General features: G+C 47.1%; 1 protein-coding gene across 2 annotated transcripts in view; it reads right to left on the bottom strand.

Annotated features, from left to right (window-relative positions):
- Positions 1 to 6,972: 6,972 nt before the first annotated feature.
- The window catches only part of LOC140406733 (5-aminolevulinate synthase, erythroid-specific, mitochondrial-like), a 64,175-nt gene continuing 49,443 nt past the window's right edge, over positions 6,973 to 21,704 (bottom strand). Inside the window, exons 7-10 of one of the 2 annotated variants that reach the window (XM_072494679.1) lie at positions 20,147 to 20,311; positions 11,753 to 12,021; positions 9,242 to 9,404; positions 6,974 to 7,808 (exon numbers count right to left, since the gene is read on the bottom strand). In XM_072494679.1, the coding sequence (XP_072350780.1) occupies positions 7,645 to 7,808; positions 9,242 to 9,404; positions 11,753 to 12,021; positions 20,147 to 20,311 (761 nt within the window). In that variant the 3' untranslated portion in view covers positions 6,974 to 7,644. Of the gene's footprint in view, positions 7,809 to 9,241; positions 9,405 to 11,752; positions 12,022 to 20,146; positions 20,312 to 21,704 lie in introns of both variants that reach the window. The other variant, XM_072494680.1, reaches the window with a different exon arrangement.

Here is a 21,704-nt window from a genome sequence, read left to right as displayed (position 1 = left end):
GTTGGGGACCAAGTGCAATGTGTCCCAAGTTTGCAGACGACACGAAGATGAGTGCTAAAGCAAAAAGTGCAGAGGATACCGGAAGTCTGCAGAGGGATTTGTTAAGTGAATGGGCTAGGGTCTGGCAGATGAAATACAATGTTGACAAATGTGAGGTTATCCATTTTGGTAGGAATAACGGCAAAAGGGATTATTATTAAATGATAAAATATTAAAACACGCTGCTGTGCAGAGAGTCCTCGGTGTGCTAGTGCAGGAGTCACAAAAAGTTGGTTTCCAGGTGCAACAGGTGATTAAGAAGGCAAATGGAGTTTTGCCTTTCATTGCTAGAGGGATGGAGTTTAAGACTAGGGAGGTTATGCTGCAATTGTATAAGGTGTTAGTGAGGCCACACCTGGAGTATTGTGTTCAGTTTTGGTCTCCGAACTTGAGAAAGGACGTACTGGCACTGGAGGGTGTGCAGAGGAGATTCACTAGGATAATCCCAGTGCTGAAGGGGTTGGATTACAAGGAGGGGTTTGGTTGACTGGGACTGTACTCGTTGGAATTTAGAAGGATGTGGGGGGATCTCACAGAAACATATAAAATTATGAAGGGAATAGATAGGATAGATGCGGGAAGGTTGTTTCCACTGGCGGGTGAAAGCAGAGCTAGGGGGCATAGCCTCAAAATAAGGGGAAGTAGATTTAGGACTGAGCTTAGGAGGAACTTCTTCACCCAAAGGGTTGTGAATCTGTGGAATTCCTTGCCCAGTGAAGCAGTTGAGGCTCCTTCATTAAATGTTTTTAAGATAAAGATAAATAGTTTTTTGAAGAATAAAGGGATTAAGAGTTGTGGTGTTCGGGCCAGAAAGTGGAGCTGAGTCCGCAAAAGATCAGCCATGATCTCATTGAATGGCAGAGCAGGCCCGATGGGCCAGATGGCCTACTCCTGCTCCTAGTTCTTATGTTTTTATGTAAGCGGATGTAGTGGAAGTCGCATGTGGGGAAGCTCCTACCTGAAGTTTTGGTTTCTTGATCTTCATACCCGATATCTGGCGATTTTTGTATAAATTGGTATCGGAAGATTTTAGATCGGCGTGTGATGTCAAAGGCCCAGAAGAAGAATGGCAGAAAGAAGGGCGCGACCAAAAATCCATCGTCGAATGAGTCGATGTCTCAGGCGGGAAAAGAGATCAATGGGGAAGGAGCACAGGATGGCTCCGCTCCCCTCACGGTGGATTCTTTGATCGAAGTGATGTCAGGTGAATTTGAAAGGATGTTTGCATATGGAGGTTATGCAAAGGGAAATGATGGCTGCGATGAAAACATGGGTGGAGGAGCCGATGGCTCCGGTAAAGGCAGCTGTGTCGAAGAATGCGTCCAAGGTAAGAGAGCAAGGAGATAAGTTGAAAGAGATGGAGGAGGCTATGTTGCAGCACAGCGTCCGGATCATTTTGATGGGGGAGGTGTTGCTTCAGTGGCGGAGGTGAATAAAGGGCTCAAAGCGAAGGTGGAGAACCTGAAGAACAGGTCAAGGAGGCAAAATCTTTGGATCGTGGGTCTGCCTGAAGGGGTGGAGAGCTCTAAGCCGACCAAATACTTTGCAAAGATGCTGCCGGCGTTGATGGAGGAGGAAGAAGAACCCTCCTGGTCTGAACTGGACAGGGTACATTGGTCGCTAAGGCCGAAGCCGAAAGCGAATGAGGAGGATAGGTCAGGCTAGAAGGAGCCGATCAGGGTGATGGAGGTAATTGGGAGGTTGCAGGCAGGAAAGGAGGTGGGGCCCGATGGATTCCCAGCTAATTTCTATAAAAAATGTAAAGACAAGCTGGCTCCACTGATGGTGGGCATGTTCGAAGGACAGAGCCTGGGCCAGGCCTCCATCTCGTTACTACTGAAGAAAGATAAGGACCCGGTGGAGTGTGGGTCATATAGATGGCAGGATTAGCAAGGTAATATTACTAGGCCTCCCGAACTTGCTTTACTATTCTTGGGCGGCAAATGCTGAGCAGGTGAGAGGATAGGGTAAAGATGGGGACGGCTCTGTGGGTAAGGATGGAGGCGGGCTCCCGTAGGTGGTCAGGGTTGCGGGTGTTGTCAACGGCACTGCTCCCAATGGTCCAGGAAAGTATTCGGGGAGTCAGGTAGTGGTAGCCACACTGAGGATTTGGAGGCAGTTTAGGCTGCACTTTAAATTGATGGCGGTCAGGGAGGGTACAGATTGGGGGAATCAGTGGTTTGGGCCAGGAAGGATGGATGCGAAGTTTGGGGGTTGGGAGCAGAAGGGTATCAGTAAAGTGAAGGATTTGTTCCTTGGTAGGTGAGTTGCAATTCTCGAAGAGTTCGGAGAGAAATACGGATTGACACCGAGAGGGTGGGGTTTAGGTATATGCAGCTGTGGGACTTCACAAGGAAAGTGTTCTCGACCTTCCCGATAGCACAGCTCCTTCGTTGTTGGAGGAAGTGTTATCAGCGGGGGGACTGGCGAAGGAAGTAGTCTCGACAATTTACAGGAGGATCCTGGAGAAGAATGGGGTGTCCATGGAGGGGATTCCGATGAACTGGAGATGGTGAACTGTGGTGTGAGGTGTTACGGAGGGTGAATGCCTCAACTTGTGTGAGGTTGGGGCTGATACTGATGAAGGTAGTGTATAGGGCCCACCTCACTAAATCAAGGATGAGCCGACTGTTCGAGGGGGTGGAGGATACCTGTGAGGGAGGGGCCCGCAAATCATGTTCACATGTTTTTGTCTTGTCCGAGACTAGAAAATCTTTGGAGGTCGATATTCAGGACAATTTCAGGGGTCCTCGGGGATGTAAAGCCCGGCTCCCCTGGAAGCCATATTCGGGGTATTGGACCAGCTCGAGCTGCAGTGGGGCATGGGGGCAGATGTCTTAATCTTTGCCTTGTTGATCGCTCAAAGGCGGGTCTTGTTGGGTGGATATCAGCTTTTTCACCCTGTGCGCCTCAGTGTGGCGGGGGGGGGGGGGGTGGATTTACTGGAGTTTTTGACCCAAGAGCAAAGTTCGAACTGAGGGGGGTGATTCTACAGTTGTTGGGGTTTTTTTATTATGCACTTTTGGGAATTGGTTACCGTTGACTGTTGGGGGGGAAGGTGGGGGGATGTCTTTGTTTGTTTGGGGGTTGCCTCGGTGTTATATTGTGAAAACGTTGAAAATTTGTTGAATACTATTTTTTTAAAAAGGAAGGGGACAATAGAGAACGAGAGTAAGCTTCAGGGAACTTAAAAATTGACGAAAGGTTTCTATAGGTATGTGAAGAGAAAAAGATAGGTGATGACAAATGTAGGTCACTTGCAGTCAGAAACCGGTGAATGTATAAGCGGGAACAAAGAAATGACTGAGCAACTAAACACGTACTTTGCTTCTGTCTTCACAAATCAGATAACAGAAATGTTGGGAAATACAGGATTAAGTGAGAGGGAGGAACTGAAGGCGATCAGTATTCATGGAGAAATGGTGTTGGAGAAAGTTATGGGATTGAAAGCTGATAAATCCTCAGGGCCTGATAATCTACATCCCAGAGTACTTAAGGCAGTGGCTCTGGAAATAGTGGATGCCTTTGTGGTCATCTTCCAGGATTGTATAGACTCTGGAACGGTTCCTGCAGATAGGAGAGTAACTAATGTAATTCCACTATTTAAAAATAGAGGTACAGGGAATTATAGACCAGTAAGCCGGATGTCGGTATTGGGGGAAAATTCTAGAATTCATTACCAAAGATTTTAAGCAGAGAACTTGGAAAATAGTGGCAGAATCGGACAGAGTCAGCATGGATTCTTAGAACATAGAACAAAGAATGATACAGCGCAGTACAGGCCCTTCAGCCCACAATGTTGCACCGACATGGGAAGTCAAAAAACAAAAGCCATCTAACCTACACTATGCCATTATCATCCATATGCTTATCCAATAAACTTTTAAATGCCCTCAATGTTGGCGAGTTCACTACTGTTGCAGGTAGGGCATTCCACGGCCTCACCACTCTTTGCGTAAAGAACCTACCTCTGAACTCTGTCCTATATCTATTACCCCTCAGTTTAAGGCTATGTCCCCTCGTGCTAGCCATTTCCATCCACGGGAGAAGGCTCTCACTGTCCACCCTATCTAACCCCCTGATCATTTTGTATGCCTCTATTAAGTCTCCTCTTAACCTTCTTCTCTCTAACGAAAACACCCTCAAGTCCATCAGCCTTTCCTCATAAGATTTTCCCTCCATACCAGGCAACAGCCTGGTAAATCTCCTCTGCACCCGCTCCAAAGCTACCACGTCCTTCCTATAATGCGGTGACCAGAACTGTACGCAATACTCCAGATGCGGCCGTACCAGAGTTTTGTACAGCTGCAACATGACCTCATGGCTCCGGGACTCAATCCCTCTACCAATAAAGGCCAACACTCCATAGTCCTTCTTCACAACCCTATCAACCTGGGTGGCAACTTTCAGGGATCTATGTACATGGACACCTAGATCCCTCTGCTCATCCACACTTCCAAGAACTTTACCATTAGCCAAATATTCCGCATTCCTTCCAAAGTGAATCACCTCACACTTCTCTACATTAAACTCCATTTGCCACCTCTCAGCCCAGCTCTGCAGCTTATCTATGTCCCTCTGTAACCTGTTACATCCTTCCGCACTGTCGACAACACCACCGACTTTAGTGTCGTCTGCAAATTTACTCACCCACCCTTCTGCGCCCTCCTCTAGGTCATTGATAAAAATGACAAGCAGCAATGGCCCCAGAACAGATCCTTGTGGTACGCCACTTGTAACTGAACTCCATTCTGAACATTTCCCATCAACCACCACCCTCTGTCTTCTTTCAGCTAGCCAATTTCTGATCCACATCTCTAAATCACCCTCAATCCCCAGCCTCCGTATTTTCTGCAATAGCCTACCGTGGGGAACCTTATCAAACGCTTTACTGAAATCCATATACACCACATCAACTACTCTATACCCTCGTCTACCTGTTCAGTCACCTTCTCAAAGAACTCGATAAGGTTTGTGAGGCATGACCTACCCTTCACAAATCCTTGCTGACTATCCCTAATCATATTATTCCTATGTAGATGATTATAAATCTTGTCTCTTATAATCCCCTCCAAGACTTTACCCACAACAGACGTGAGGCTCACCGGTCTATAGTTGCTGGGGTTGTCTCTACTCCCCTTCTTGAACAAAGGGACCACATTTGCTATCCTCCAGTCCTCTGGCACTATTCCTGTAGCCAATGATGACATACAAATCAAAGCCAAAGGTCCAGCAATCTCTTCCCTGGCCTCCCAGAGAATCCTAGGATAAATCCCATCAGGCCCCGGGGACTTATCTATTTTCAGCCTGTCCAGAATTGCCAACATTTCTTCCCTACGTACCTCAATTCTAATAGCCTGGGTCTCCGCATTCTCCTCCACAACATTATCTTTTTTCTGAGTGAATACTGACGAAAAATATTTGTTTAGTATCTCGCCTATCTCTTCAGACTCCACACACAACTTCCCATCCCTGTCCTTGACTGGCCCTACTCTTACCCTAGTCATGAATGGGAATTCCTACTTGACAAATCTACTGGAATTCTTCGAGGATATAACTAGTAGAGTCGACAAGGGGGAACCAGTGGATGTGATATATTTAGACTTTCAGAGGCTTTTGACAGTCCCGGTTAGGAGATTAGTGTGTAAAATTAAAGCGCATGGAATTAGGGGTAGTGTATTGAGATGGATAGAAAACTGGTTGGCAGACAGGAAATGAAAAGTAGGAATTAACAGGTCTTTTTTAAATTGGCAGGCAGTGACTAGTGGGATACCACTGGGGTCGGTGCTGGGACCCCAGCTCTTCACATATATATTAATGATTTAGATGAGGGCACAAAGTGTAATATCGCCAAAATCGCACATGACACCAAGTTGGGCGGGCGGGTGAGCTGTGACGAGGATGGAGAAATCCTTCATTGTGATTTGGACAAGGGCAGCATGGTTAGCACAATTGCTTCACAGCTCCAGGGTCCCAGATTCGATTCCCGGCTTGGGTCACTGTCTGTGCGGAGTCTGCACGTTCTCCCCGTGTGTGCGTGGGTTTCCTTCGGGTGCTCCGGTTTCCTCCCACTGTCCAAAGATGTGCAGGTTAGGTGGATTGGCCACGAAAAATTGCCCTTAGTGTTGGGTGGGGTTACTGGGTTATGGGGATAGGGTGGAGTTGTGGGCTTGGGTAGGGTGCTCTTTCCAAGAGCCGGTGTAGACCCGATTGTCTGAATGGCCTCCTGCACTGTAAATTCTATAATTCTATAAAAGTTGAGAGTGGGCAAATGAATGACAGATGCAGTATAATTTGGAGAATTGTGAGGTTATCCACTTTGGTAGCAAAAACGAGAAGGCAAACTATTATCTAAATGGCCATAAATTAGGAGAAGGGAATGTGCAACTAGACCTGAGTGTCCTCCTACACCAGTCAGTGAAGGGAAGTGTGCAGGTACAACAGGCGGTAAGGAAAGCAAATGGTATGCTAGCCTTGATAACGAGGAGATTAGAGTACAGTAGCAGGGATATATTGCAGTTATACAAGGCTTTGGTGAGGCCACACCTGGAATATTGTGTGCAGTTTTGGTCTCCTTACAGTTGAGACCAAAACATTGAATGTTTTCAAGAAGCAGTTAGATATAGCACTTGGGGTGAAGGGGATCAAAGGATATGGTAGGAAAGCGGGAATAGGCTAATGAGTTAGATGATCAGGCACGATCATAATGAATGGCGGAGGGCCAAATGACCTCTACCTGCTCCTATTTTCTGTTTGTACGTATATCAGTGTTGTGGTGAGGGGTGTGGTATATATCAGTGTTACAGTGAGGAGTGTGGGCTATATCAGTGTTATAGTGAGGTGTATGGGATGGAAAGCACTGTTGCTTCACAGCGCCAGGGTTTCAGGTTCGATTCCCGGCTTGGGTCACTGTCTGCGGAGTCTGCACGTTGTCCTTGTGCGGTGTGGGTTTCCTCTCGGTGCTCCGGTTTCCTCCCACAAGTCCTGAAAGGCATGCTGTTAGGTAATTTGGACATTCTGAATTCTCCCTCTTGTGTACCCGAACAGGTGCCGGAATGTGGCAGCTAGGGGCTTTTCACAGCAACAACTTCATTGCAGTGTTAAAGTGTTAATGTAAGCCTACTTGAGACGATAAAGATTATTATTACATTATAATCTTTATTAGTGTTGCACTGCAATGAAGTTACTGTGAAAAGCCCCTAGTTGCCACATTCCGGCGCCTGTTCGGGTACGCTGAGGGAGAATTCAGAATGTCCTAACAAGCCATTTTCTCGGGATGCGTGGGAGGAAACCAGAGCACCCGGAGGAAACCTACGCAGACACCGGGGGAACGTGCAGACTCCACACAGACAGTGACCCAAGCTGGGAATTAAACCCGGGTCCTTGGTGCTGTGAAGCAACAGTGCTAATCACTGTGCCACCGTTCCGCCCTTATGGGATATGTCAGTGTCAGAATGAGGGGTATGGGATATGTGTTATTGTGACAGTTGGCATTGATGAGACCGTGTTATGGTTGAGGATTTTATATTGCTGACTGCTCATCCACTGCTTGTAATTTAATTGTGTTCAGATGGTTTCCTCAGTCGAGCTCAGTCCGCTGTCGGTTCAGGCACACACAGTGAGGTATCGTCCCTCCATCCCACCAAAGTAGGAGCGTTCCCATTCGCTCATCAGCTCGAAATGCAGGGGTCGTTGACAGAAGCTGCAAGTTGCTGAGGAGAGGGACTGCATGGGAAGCCCCACCTCCTTCCAAGCCTCAACCAGGCAATCTGGAAATAAACAAGATTCATTAGGAGAGGTGAGAGACTGGGGCTATTTTCGGTCTAACAGTGACAGCAAACAGGAGATTGAGTAGTCGGGGGGTGGGGGGCTTAGAGCTGATGGGGATTCTTTACGTGCAGTAACTTGGGATAAAATATTTCCCCTGTTGTGGGTCTGTAACTCGGATCAGTTTGAGATCATCACAAAAAAAATGTAAGGAAGAGAGGGAAGCATTATTTTACAGTTTTTAAACTGAAATTATTGACCAGATGTATGAAAGGAAAAGCCAGGATTACATTTAAAGTAAAAGTGGAAAAATGCAGGAACATGTCACCTGCTGAGCACTTCCCAAATTGTTTTAGTCACTGCTCATAGATCATAGAATTTACGGTGCAGAAGGAGGCCATTCGGCCCATCGAGTCTGCACCGGCCCTTGGAAAGAGCATCCTACCCAAGGGCAACACCTCCCCCCTATCCCCATAACCCAGTAACCCCACCCAACACTAAGTGCAATTTTGGACACTAAGGGCAATTTATCATGGCCAATCCACCTAACTTGCACATCTTTGGACTGTGGGAGGAAATCGGAGCACCCGGAGGAAACCCACGCACACACGGGGAGGATGTGCAGACTCCGCACAGACAATGACCCAAGCCGGAATCGAACCTGGGACCCTGGAGCTGTGAAGCAATTGTGCTATCCACAATGCTACCGTGCTGGTGATGGAAAATCAGGCAATCCATTTGTACACAGCAAGATCCCATGGAGAGTATAAACGGCAACACAATCTGCTTGTTTTCTGATGGTTGAGGAAAGAATTCCAACCCTCTGACACCACCAGAGATGTCCTGTCCTCTTCCAATAGTAGCCATTGGACCTTTGACATCCAACTGAATATGCAGACAGGACCTCCTGTCATCCTCATCCTGAGACAGTGCAGCGCTCCCATAGGTGTGCATTGAAGTTCTCCAATTTCGAGTGCAGCCCTGATCTGGAGCTGCAGCTGATGACATCAGTTGCCGACAAATGCATCAAATGGTATTGCCCTTTCTACTTTGGTAGACAATGTGATCTTGCAGAGAATGCAACTCTCCCACCGTAAAACCTCGAGCATTGATTTATTAATAACATGCTTGAGGGATGGAGCCTGGTCTTGTTCCTACAGCTCCTTTGCCCCAGCTCTCCTGATTCATGTTCTGGCTACCTGCATGGAGACGCGTGTCTACGTAGTAAATGGCCGCGTGCTACAAGTCCTCCTGCTCACATACAGAGAAGCCCCGAGAAAGTGGCCGGGAATTTGAAAGTCAAAAATTAATTCGGAGCCTGGGGACGCTGCCATCAGTTTAATTACTGAACTGCCCATAGAGGTCAGTGCCTCATCAGACACTAGAAAGCAACCCAGGGGTTTCCCTTTCCCCACTCCACTACACTGTTACTCACCCACAAAGTATTCCATCATCCGGGGTTCGTGATGTGGGGAGGGGGCAAGCCGGAGCAGCTCCTCTCCCCTGGGGACAGTCGGGTAGTTGATGGCCTGCACATAGATGTCATGTCGACTCATCATGATGTTGCAGATCTCAGTGTTCCTCGCAGCATCGCATACCTTCGGGAGAAGCAGCAGCCAGTCAAACCTGATTCATTTTGTCTTTCTCGAATCTTATCCTTCTAACAATGTGACCCTCCCATTATCCACACTGCTTGGTGTTTTTGCAGCCTTCAAACTACTGCTAATATCACCAGGCTGGTAATCTGAGGTCCACTGGTTCAGGTCCCACCACAACAAGAACATAGAACATAGAAAATACAGCACAGAACAGGCCCTTCGGCCCACGATGTTGTGCCGAACCTTTGTCCTAGATTAATCATAGATTATCATTGAATTTACAGTGCAGAAGGAGGCCATTCGGCCCTTTGAGTCTGCACCGGCTCCTGGAAAGAGTACCCTACCCAAACTCAACACCTCCACCCAACACCAAGGGCAATTTTGGACATTAAGGGCAATTTATCATTGGCCAATTCACCTAACCTGCACATCTTTGGACTGGGAGGAAACCGGAGCACCCGGAGGAAACCCACGCAGACACTGGGAGGACGTGCAGACTCCGCACAGACAGTGACCCAAGCCGGAATCGAACCTGGGACCCTGGAGCTGTGAAGCAATTGTGCTATCCACAATGCTACCATGCTGCTCTTAAGAACAAATAGATCATTTTATATATCATTTTACCGTAATCCATGTACCTATCCAATAGCTGCTTGAAGGTCCCTAATGTTTCCGACTCAACTACTTCCACAGGCAGTGAATTCCATGCCCCCACTACTCTCTGGGTAAAGAACCTACCTCTGATATCCCTCCTATATCTTCCACCTTTCACCTTAAATTTATGTCCCCTTGTAATGGTTCCACCCGGGGAAAAAGTCTCTGACTGTCTATCTATTCCCCTGATCATCTTATAAACCTCTATCAAGTCGCCCCTCATCCTTCTCCGTTCTAATGAGAAAAGGCCTAGCACCCTCAACCTTTCCTCGTAAGACCTACTCTCCATTCCAGGCAACATCCTAGTAAATCTCCTCTGCACCTTTTCCAAAGCTTCCACATCCTTCCTAACATGAGGCGACCAGAACTGCACACAGTACTCAGTGGCCGTACCAAGGTTTTGTACAGCTGCATCATCGCCCTCTGCTAATGAACGCTAGCACACCATAGGTCTTCTGCACAGCTCTATCCACTTGAGTGGCAACTTTCAAAGATCTATGAACATAGACCCCAAGATCTCTCTGCTCCTCCACATTGCCAAGAACCCTACTGTTAACCCTGTGTTCCGCATTCATATTTGTCCTTCCAAAATGGACAACCTCACACTTTTCAGGGTTAAACTCCATCTGCCACTTCTCAGCCCAGCTCTGCATCCTATCTATGTCTCTTTGCAGCCGACAACAGCCCTCCTCACTATCCACAACTCTACCAATCTTCGCATCGTCTGCAAATTTACTGACTCAATGACTTCTCCGCTTGCTCAGTTACCAGACCATCGATCCTAAAATTGCTCTTTATACTTGAACCTTTTCTCCTTGCTGCTCTGAGCTGTACAGGAGTAGTTCCCAGTTTTAATATGTCCTTTTAAAAAAAAAAAAAAAAATTCCAATCAAGGGGCAATTTAGTGTGGTCAATCCACCTACCCTGCACATTTGGGATGTGGGGGTGAGACCCATGCAGACACAGGGAGAATGTGCAAACCCCACATGGACAGTGACCCTGCGCCGGGATCGGACCCGGGTCCTCGGCGCTGTGAGGCAGCAGTGCTAACCAGTGTGCCACCCTGCAGCCCTGTGTCCCCTGTTTATATGTTTTCTTTCTTTAGTATTCTCCCTCTAACCTTGCTCTTCCTTCCCTTGCTGGGATTCATTGCCCTGTCATGTTTCCCTGTGTTCTGGCCTTGCTGGGATTCATTGCCCTGTCATGTTTCCCTGTGTTCTGGCGAGTGAAACTTTCCCTGACATTCAAGGATATTTCCGGTGTCGGAATCGAACTCTACTATCTTATCAGTAGGCCCCAGAATCCTGTAATCTGCGCTTTCACTTCGCCTTATACTGTTGGGAAATGGTGAACGGGAAGTCAGTTAAAGCCCTGAGCACCTTGGATGTCTTTCTGCTCCCACCCTTGGAGTACATGTGCCCCATGCTATTGTCAGTACACAGCATGTTACATTTGTCTGCGCTTAATTCATTTGCTGCCGACATGCTGAGTTGTAAACTCTGTCGAGCTTCCTAGATATAACAATTTAGTTTTCTTTCCTGTCAAACCGAGATACTGTGTGAAACATGTTATGCAGTGAGATTACCCTGTTACGTCTTTGTATCACTGGTTATACAGTGAGATTACCCTGCTACAGTTTTGTATCACTGGATATATAGTGTCAGGTGGTGCTGCCCAGCATATTGATCACTTACCCGTATTGGGATGATGTGGCTGGGGCATTTGATGACTGGCAGGCCTGCATCCATCAGCAGCTGTCGCATGTACTTGACATTGCGTTGGTGAGAACGGCGCAGCGCCTGACCTTCTTCGCTCTTTAAAGTACGTACAGACTCCAAGGCGCCGGCCAGTACCATTGGCGGCAGTGCTGTGGTGAAGATGAAGCCAGCCGCATAGGATCGTATTGTGTCAGTGAGCGCAGCTGTGCTGGCAATATAACCACCCACACAGCCAAAGGCTTTCCCTGGAAAGGAAACATTTACCATTCAATATCAGTCCTGCATGACCTGGAGAATAGCATTCCAGTTTCCATCTCTGCTTACTTTCTCTGGAGCCAATCTTTCCTTATCAGCAACTGTTCCGTCCCTCCCACACTTAGTTTTAGCCATGTTTGTGGGGTGTGCGTTGGTAGGGAGAGTGCCCATTAATATTGTTTCCAGGAGTGAACTACCATGAGTTAGTCTGGACAGTGAGCACCAGCAACCCATTCAATCATATCGCATCCGGACTGCTTTTGTTCTTTCCTTGGTGATCATGTAGCAGGCATCAACCAAGGGAAAATCGGGCACAGGAACCTGACCACCCTTCCAAGTCAGAGTTACTTTCTCTGCTGTAAGGAGAACAATCCAGCAGAGGGCAGTAGAGTGGAGCTGCTGATTGGCTGTTGCGGGGAAAATCTGCATCAGTGCATTGCTGTCTGTGCGGAGTCTGCCTATCCTTCCCGTGTGTGCGTGGGTTTCCTCCGGGTGCTCCAGTTTCCTCCCACAGTCCAAAGATGTACAGGTTAGGTGGATTAGAACATAGAACATAGAAAAATACAGCACAGAACAGGCCCTTCGGCCCACGATGTTGTGCCGAACCTTTGTCCTAGATTAATCATAGATTAACATTGAATTTACAGTGCAGAAGGAGGCCATTCGGCCCTTTGAGTCTGCACCGGCTCTTGGAAAGAGCACCCTACCCAAACTCAACACTTCCACCCAACACCAAGGGTAATTTGGACATTAAGGGCAATTTATCATTGGCCAATTCACCTAACCCGCACATCTTTGGACTGTGGGAGGAAACCGGAGCACCCGGAGGAAACCCACGCAGACACGGGGAGGACGTGCAGACTCCGCACAGACAGTGACCCAAGCCGGAATCTAACCTGGGACCCTGGAGCTGTGAAGCAATTGTGCTATCCACAATGCTACCGTGCTGCCCTTGAGAACAAATAAATCTACACTATCATTTTACTGTAATCCATATACCTATCCAATAGCTGCTTGAAGGTCCCTAATGTTTCCGACTCAATTACTTCCACAGGCAGTGCATTCCATGCCCCCACTACTCTCTGGGTAAAGAACCTACCTCTGATATCCCTCCTATATCTTCCACCTTTCACCTTAAATTTATGTCCCCTTGTAATAGTTTGTTCCACCCGGGGAAAAAGTCTCTGACTGTCTACTCTATCTATTCCCCTGATCATCTTATAAACCTCTATCAAGTCGCCCCTCATCCTGCTCCATTCTATTGAGAAAAGGCCTAGCACCCTCAACCTTTCCTCGTAAGACCTACTCTCCATTCCAGGCAACATCCTGGTAAATCTTCTTTGCACCTGGCCATGATAAATTGCCCTCAGTGTCCAAAAATTGCCCTTAGTGTTGGGTGGGGTTACTGGGTTATGGCGATAGGGTGGAGGTGTTGACCTTGGGTAGGGTGCTCTTTCCAAGAGCCGGTGCAGACTCGATGGGCCGAATGGCCTCCTGCACTGTAAATTCTATGATTGCAGTCACCGTAACTTGAAGGTGTTTGTGGAGGAGCTGTTGTCAATTGACGGTTATACCCGAAACACTTCTTCAGTGTTTTCCTCCCTCCCTCCTCCGCTAACCAAAAAAAAGGACAATCACTGTAAGGATCCCAGCCGAGTAAAGATCAAGAGGGAGACTCGAGGGCAGGTAGAAGTAGAAAGAAGTTGAACCATGACGTCACAGCCTGCAGGTAAGTGATTGGCTGGTGACTGGTAAGTAGTTTTTCTTTTCCCTGAGGTGTTATCGTGCGGGGCGCAGTGGTTGCTGAGTGAGTGCTTGCTGAGAAGGGGAGTAAACTTTTTAAACTTACTGTTGGGAGTTTCCAGCTGAATCCGGTCGGAGTGAGGACAGAGTGACTGCAGTGTAAGTAGTAAAGATTTAAATTGTTTGCACAGGCCCATAACAGCTGATTACTGTTCTTGCGTGGGGCGTAGTCGTTGCTGGTTAATTGTTTTATTTTTACCTGTATTAAGGGCAGCACGGTAGCCTTGTGGATAGCACAATTGCTTCACAGCTCCAGGGTCCCAGGTTCGATTCCGGCTTGGGTCACTGTCTGTGCGGAGTCTGCACATCCTCCCCGTGTGTGCGTGGGTTTCCTCCGGGTGCTCCGGTTTCCTCCCACAGTCCAAAGATGTGCGGGTTAGGTGGATTGGTCATGATAAATTGCCCTTAGTGTCCAACATTGCCCTTAGTGTTGGGTGGGGTTACTGGGTTATGGGGATAGGGTGGAGGTACTGAACTTGGGTAGGGTGCTCTTTCCAAGAGCCGATGCAGACTCGATGGGCCGAATGGCCTCCTTCTGCACTGTAAATTCTATGATTCTATGATTCTAAGTTGGGCAGTTTCTAAACCATCGACACTACACCTGTAGTGTCCACTTGTAGGAAAAACTAGAAGCAGAGGACGCAATCTCAGACTAAAGGGACGATCCTTTAAAACCGAGATGAGGAGGAATTTCTTCATCCAGAGGGTGGTGAATCTGTGGACCACCAGCAGAAGGCTGTGGAGGCCAAATCACTGAGTGTCTTTAAGACAGAGACAGAGGTTTTTGATCAAGATGAGGATCAGGGGTTATGGGGAGAAGGCAGGAGAATGGGGATGAGAAAATATCAGCAATGATTGAATGTCGGAGCAGACTCGATGGGCCGAATGGCCTAATTGTGCTCCTATGTCTTATGGTCTTATTCTTATTCCGGTGCCTTCCGATATTCTTACCCAAGGTTTTTTTTCTAGAGAGATTGACCGTCTTGTGACTGGGTTTATTTGGACAGGTAAGTGTGCAAGGAACAGCAGGACGTTGATCCAGAGGGAGAGACAGATGTTCAATACTATTATTCAGCTACCGCTGAAAAGTGGACGCCAGAGTGGTTTGGAGATTCAGATGAGCTTTGGGTTCGGACGGAAGCAGAGTCTGTGATGGGAGCAGGCCGAGTGGTGCTGGTATTAGCTCCATTACCAGTGGTACCAAAGAAATACTCCTCTAACTTGATAGTAGTAGCCATGGTAAAAATCTGGAGGCAACTCCACTATCATTTTAATTTGAGGGCCACCTGTAGGTCGACCCCGACCTGTGCGAATCAGTTCTTCGATCCTGCTAGGTTGGTTGTGAAATTTAGGGAATGGAAGGATAGAAGTTTAGGGAAAGTGGGAGATTTATTGTCAGAAGCTCGGTTCGCTAGCGAACTGAAATAAAAGTAAGGGCTCACAGATGCAGATGGGTTCAGGTCACGCAGTTGTGTCGAAAAGTACTTTTCATCCTTTCCGATGAAGCAGCCTTCTACGTTGCTCGAGAGGATCTTATCCTGCTCTAGTTAAGAGGTGGGTATATACCAGCATATGATGAGGAGATTTGCTCTGTTGTGGGTGTGAAGGCAAAGTGGATGGAGGAGTTAGGGTCCGCTCTTGGAAGAGGATGTTTGGAGTGAGGCATTGAGGAGGTTGAATTCAACCTCGTCCTGTGCTAGGCTGCGTCTCATCCAGCTGAAAGTGGTGTTCCGAGCACACCTTACAAAGGCTAGAATGAGTCGATTTTTTGAAGGGGTGGATGATGGATGTGATCGGTGTCTGGGGGCCTGGCACATAATGCGCACATGTTCTGCTCGTGCTCAAAACTGGCAGACCTCTGGGTCCTTCCTCTCGCCAATCCTGAACACTGGGTTGGAGCCTTGCCCATTGGTGGTGATTTGTGGGGTTTCGGTTATGCTGGAACTCCGGACAGGGGATGGAGGAAGATGTTCTGGCCATTGCCTCACTGGTGGCAAGGAGGCAGATCCTATTGGGCTGGAGGTTGATTACACCACCAAACGCCTTTGCATGGCTGGGTGACTTGACTTCGTTCTTACATCTTGAAAAGGTTAAGTTTACCATGAGAGGGTTAGTGGAACGGTTTTACTGCAGATGGCGGCTGTTTATATTGTAGATTAAAGAGCTGTTTGCTGTTGGGGTGGTGGGGGGGGGGAGGGATGACTTAGTAACTAAGTTTTACTGTTGTAAGGGAAGAGGATTCTTACTGTTTAATTGTTTTGTGTTTTTGTAGGTTTTGTATCAATTATTAAACGGTTTTAATCATTTTTTAAAAATTAATCTGCAATCTTAGCACTGCTACCTCAGCGCCAGGAACCCTGGTTCAATTCCAGCCTTGTATGACTGTGGAGTTTACACTTTCTCCCCGTGTCTGGGTGGGTTTCCTCCAGCTGCTCTGGTTTTCCTTCCAAGGCCCAAAGATGTGAAGATTAGGTGGATTGGCCATGCTAAATTGCCCCTTTGTGCCCCAAAATTTGCAGGTTAGGTGGGGTTGTGGGGTATAGGGTGGGGAGATGGGCGTAGGTAGGGTGTTCTGTCAAGAGGGTTGGTGCTGACTTGATGGACAATCAAAACTATTTCGGCTCTAGGGATTTTGCAGTTCTAATTCTGTCTTGTCCATTTCACTGGTCTGTTTTGACCTGAAGCCCCTCGCTGTACGCCATACTGTTAATATTTCAGACTATATTGCAAACTTCGAAAGTCATACTGTATACCCAAGACTAGACTATGAATACATGTCGTTCTTGTGGATGTGGGCGTCGCTGGCTAGGCCAGCATTTATTGCCCATCCCTAATTGCCCTTTAACTGAGAAACTTACTAGGCCATTTCAGAGAGGGTCAGTTAATAGTCAACAACATCGCTATGTGGGTCTGGAGTCACAAAGGCCAGAGCGGGTAAGGACAGCAGATTTCCTTCCTTGAAGGACATTAGTGAACTAGATTAATTTTACGACAATTGGCAATGGTTTCATGGTTACCATTATACTTTTAATTCCATATTTTTGTTGAATTCAAATTTCACCATCTGCATTGGCAGGATTCCGAACCCAGGACCCCAGAGCATTACCTGGGATCTCTGCATTACTATCCAGTGACAATACTACAACATCACCACCTACCCTGTGGTCCTAACACTGCACCCAAGGAAACACCCCTGCATTACTCTCATTCCCACCAAAAGTCTGAAAACAAGCTATGAAACTATAGTTGCCATAGTCCTAGATGACCATAGGTTGCTTTCCCCTTTGGGAGGGAGAGCTGACTGGTGGTGATTTAACCTGAGGATCACCACACCTCGGGCGAGGGGCAAGGTTGAGAAGACTGACCTTCATGAATAAACTTAGCCAGTACGAGATATGAACCCGTACTGCTAACCTCACTCTGCGTCACAAACCAGTTGCCTAGCAAAATTAGTGAAACTGGCCCCCACAATCAAACTATTCACCACTTTACTCTGCGTCCTGTCCTTTAGACAAACTATTCACCACTACACTCTGCTTCCTGTCCTTTAGACAATCAAACTATTTACCACGACACTCTGCTTCCTGATCTTTACATAATGAAACTATTTACCGCTGCACTCTGCAGTCCTTTACACAATCAAACTATTCATCTCTCCACTCTGCTTCCAGTCCTTTACTGGAAGCCTAACACTTTGCTTTGCTATATTGTGCCTTGATGAATCAAACTATTCATCACTAAACTCTGCTTCCTGTCCTTTGGTCAATCAAACTATTCACCACTACACGCTTCTTTCCTGTCCTTTCTGTCCTTTAGTCAATCAAACTATTTATCACTACATTCTGCTTCCAGTCCTTTACACAAACTATTCACCACTACACTCTGCTTCCTGTTCTTTAGTCAAGCAAACTATTCATCACTATATTCTGCTTCCTGTCCTTTTTGTTGCTGAGAAAGAGTCAGGCTGCTGATACTTTCTGTCCTTCGCTTATTTGGACAAATGCAAGATTTCAAAAATACAATTTCTATTGCATGAGAAAAGCAAGCGGACTGTAGTTGAGGCATTGCCATGGGGAAATTAACTTGGGAATTTCACCAAGCTTTTGTTTAAATTCAAAAAAGGAAATCTTGCCTTTCGCCTGCCAACCTTTGACTCTCCAGAGTGCAGAAGGAGGCCATTCGGCCCATGAAGTCTGCACCGACCCTCCGAAAGTGAGGGCTACTCTCCTGCTTAATGCATGTAACCCCGTGCATTGATCATGGCCACTCCACCTTACCTGCACATCTTTGGACTGCTTCTGCAGTTGAGTGTTTTCAGATTTTAGTTTTCCCTATTCTTTTCCATGACTATTTGAAATGTAACTACATTGTGATCACTTTAGCCCAAGTACTCCCCCACTGAAATATCCTCCAATTCATTCGCCAGCGCTTAGAACATAGAACATAGAACAATACAGCGCAGTACAGGCCCTTCGGCCCACGATGTTGCACCGAAACAAAAGCCATCTAACCTACACGATGCCATTATCATCCATATGTTTATCCAATAAACTTTTAAATGCCCTCAATGTTGGCGAGTTCACTACTGTAGCAGGTAGGGCATTCCACGGCCTCACTACTCTTTGCGTAAGGAACCTACCTCTGACCTCTGTCCTATATCTATTACCCCTCAGTTTAAAGCTATGTCCCCTTGTGCCAGCCATATCCATCCGCGGGAGAAGGCTCTCACTGTCCACCCTATCCAACCCCCTGATCATTTTGTATGCCTCTATTAAGTCTCCTGTTAACCTTCTTCTCTCCAACGAAAACAACCTCGAGTCCATCAGCCTTTCCTCATAAGATTTTCCCTCCATACCAGGCAACATCCTGGTAAATCTCCTCTGCACCCGCTCCAAAGCCTCCACGTCCTTCCTATAATGCGGTGACCAGAACTGTACGCAATACTCCAAATGCGGCCGTACCAGAGTTCTGTACAGCTGCAACATGACCTCCCGACTCCGGAACTCAATCCCTCTACCAATAAAGGCCAACACTCCATAGGCCTTCTTCACAACCCTATCAACCTGGGTGGCAACTTTCAGGGATCTATGTACATGGACACCTAGATCCCTCTGCTCATCCACACTTTCAAGAACTTTACCATTAGCCAAATATTCTGCATTCCTGTTATTCCTTCCAAAGTGAATCACCTCACACTTCTCTACATTAAACTCCATTTGCCACCTCTCAGCCCAGCTCTGCAGCTTATCTATATCCCTCTGTAACCTGCTACATCCTTCCACACTATCGACAACACCACCGACTTTAGTATCGTCTGCAAATTTACTCACCCACCCTTCTGCGCCTTCCTCTAGGTCATTGATAAAAATGACAAACAGCAACGGCCCCAGAACAGATCCTTGTGGTACTCCACTTGTGACTGTACTCCATTCTGAACATTTCCCATCAACCACCACCCTCTGTCTTCTTTCAGCTAGCCAATTTCTGATCCACATCTCTAGATCACCCTCAATCCCCAGCCTCTGTATTTTTTGCAATAGCCTACCGTGGGGAACCTTATCAAACGCTTTGCTGAAATCCATATACACCACATCAACTGCTCTACCCTCGTCTACCTGTTCAGTCACCTTCTCAAAGAACTCAATAAAGTTTGTGAGGCATGGCCTACCCTTCACAAAGCCATGCTGACTATCCCTGATCATATTATTCCTATCTAGATGATTATAAATCTTGTCTCTTATAATCCCCTCCAAGACTTCTTCCTTCATTGTTGGGCTGGAAACATACTAATCAATAAACTTATTTTGTATACATTTTAGAAATTCCTCTCCTTATTTTTGTACTGTTGTTTTCCCTTTGTTACTTCCTATTCCATTAGAATAATTTCATCACTGCTCTAATCATCTTTACATTTTCCTGTGGATTTTCACATCTGTATTTTTCTCACTATTTAATGACCATCACTGATCAGTGCGATAATCCCACGACTGTTCATTAATTTAACGAATAGATTCTGAATTTAAACCTTCAAGTACATGTTCCTTTCCAATGCAACTTCAATCAATAGTGGTGTCCCTCCCTCATTTTTTTCCTTCCTTTCCTGAACACCTTGAGCCAAGAATATTAAATTCCCAATCTTCTCCTTGTTTGTGCCAGGTGTTCATGAGTGGTGCCGTATCATAGTTCCATCGCCAACCTTATTCACTGCAGATACATGCCAAACTTCCTTTCATCTGCTTTGTTCTTGCCCTATCTAAAAAACGAGCCCTGAGCCTCAACGGCGTGCAAAATGCAAATGTGATGCTGACTCACCGAGTGTTCCTGATAGGATGTCTATTTTGTGCATGATGCCATCCCGCTCTCCAATCCCAGCTCCATGAGTTCCGTACAGACCAACCGCGTGCACCTCGTCGACAAAGGTGATGGCTCCATATTTGTGAGCAACATCACACAGCTCCTCCAATGGACAGATACCACCTGAGTTACAGGGAGTGACCATTTAATGGCTGGTTTCAAAAACTCTACAGTCACACAGTAAATTACCCCTATTTATATGAATAGTAGTTCTGTACAGTTGCAGTGAATGATATTTAGCATGAATAAACAACACCACAAATGGGCGGCACTGTGGCACAGTAGTTAGCACTGCTGCCTCACAGCGCCAGGGACCCAGTTTTGATTCCAGCTTCAGATGACTGTGTGGATTTGCACCTTCTCCCATGCCTGTGTGGGTTACCTCCGGGTGCTTCGGTTTCCTCCCACAGTTCAAAGATGTGCAGGACAGTCCATGTCCAAAATTCAGCACGAGCTGGACAATATCCAGGCTTGGGCTGACAAGTAGCAAGTTATGAGCCTACCATGGGGAACCTTATCAAATGCCTTACTGAAATCCATATACACCACATCCACTGCCTGACCTTCATCAATGTGTCTCAATGGCATTACCATCACTGAATCCCCCACAATCAACATCCGACCATTGATCCAAAACTGAACTGGACTCTCCATACTGTGGCTACCAGAGCATGTCATAGGCCAGGAATCCTATAGCGAGCAACTTATCTCCTGACCCCCCCCCCCCCCCCCCCCCCCCCACACACACACACCACCACCCCCTCAAACGTCTGGCCACCATCTGCAAGGCACAAGTCAGGAGTGTAATGAAATACTCTCCACTTGCCTGGATGAGTGCAGCTCCAACAACACTCGAAGCCCAACACCATCCAGAACAAAACAATTTTCTTAATTGCTACACCCACAAACATTCAATCCCTCCATCATCTACGAGCAGAGACAGCCGTGCGTACCATCTGCAAAATGCACTGCAGGAACTCACCAAGGTTCCTTGGGCAGCACCGTCCAAGCCCACAACCACTTCCATCGAGAAACACTAGCACCACCCACCTCCCAGGTCACTCTACCTTGACTTGGAAATATATCACCGTTCCTTCACTCGCAGGGTCAAAATCCTGGAACTCCCTCCCTAAAGGGCAGCATGGTAGCATTGTGGATAGCACAATTGCTTCACAGCTCCAGGGTCGATTCCGGCTTGGGTCACTCTCTGTGCGAAGTCTGTGTGGGTTTCCTCCGGGTGCTCCGGTTTCCTCCCACAGTCCAAAGATGTGCAGGTTAGGTGGATTGGCCATGATAAATTGCCCTGAGTGTCCAAAATTGCCCCTAGTGTTGGGTGGGGTTACTGGGTTATGGGGATAGGGTGGAGGTGTTGACCTTGGGTAGGGTGCTCTTTCCAAGAGCCGGTGCAGACTCGATGGGCCAAATGGCCTCCTTCTGCACTGTAAATTCTATGATCTATGAAAATCATTGTGTGTGTGTACCTACACAATAGGGGACTGCAGCATTTCAAGAAGGC

This window comes from Scyliorhinus torazame, unplaced genomic scaffold (assembly GCF_047496885.1).
Source record: "Scyliorhinus torazame isolate Kashiwa2021f unplaced genomic scaffold, sScyTor2.1 scaffold_824, whole genome shotgun sequence".
NCBI lineage: Eukaryota > Metazoa > Chordata > Chondrichthyes > Carcharhiniformes > Scyliorhinidae > Scyliorhinus > Scyliorhinus torazame.
Note: the sequence above shows the minus strand (reverse complement) of the source record. Positions and strands in the feature narration are given on the sequence as shown.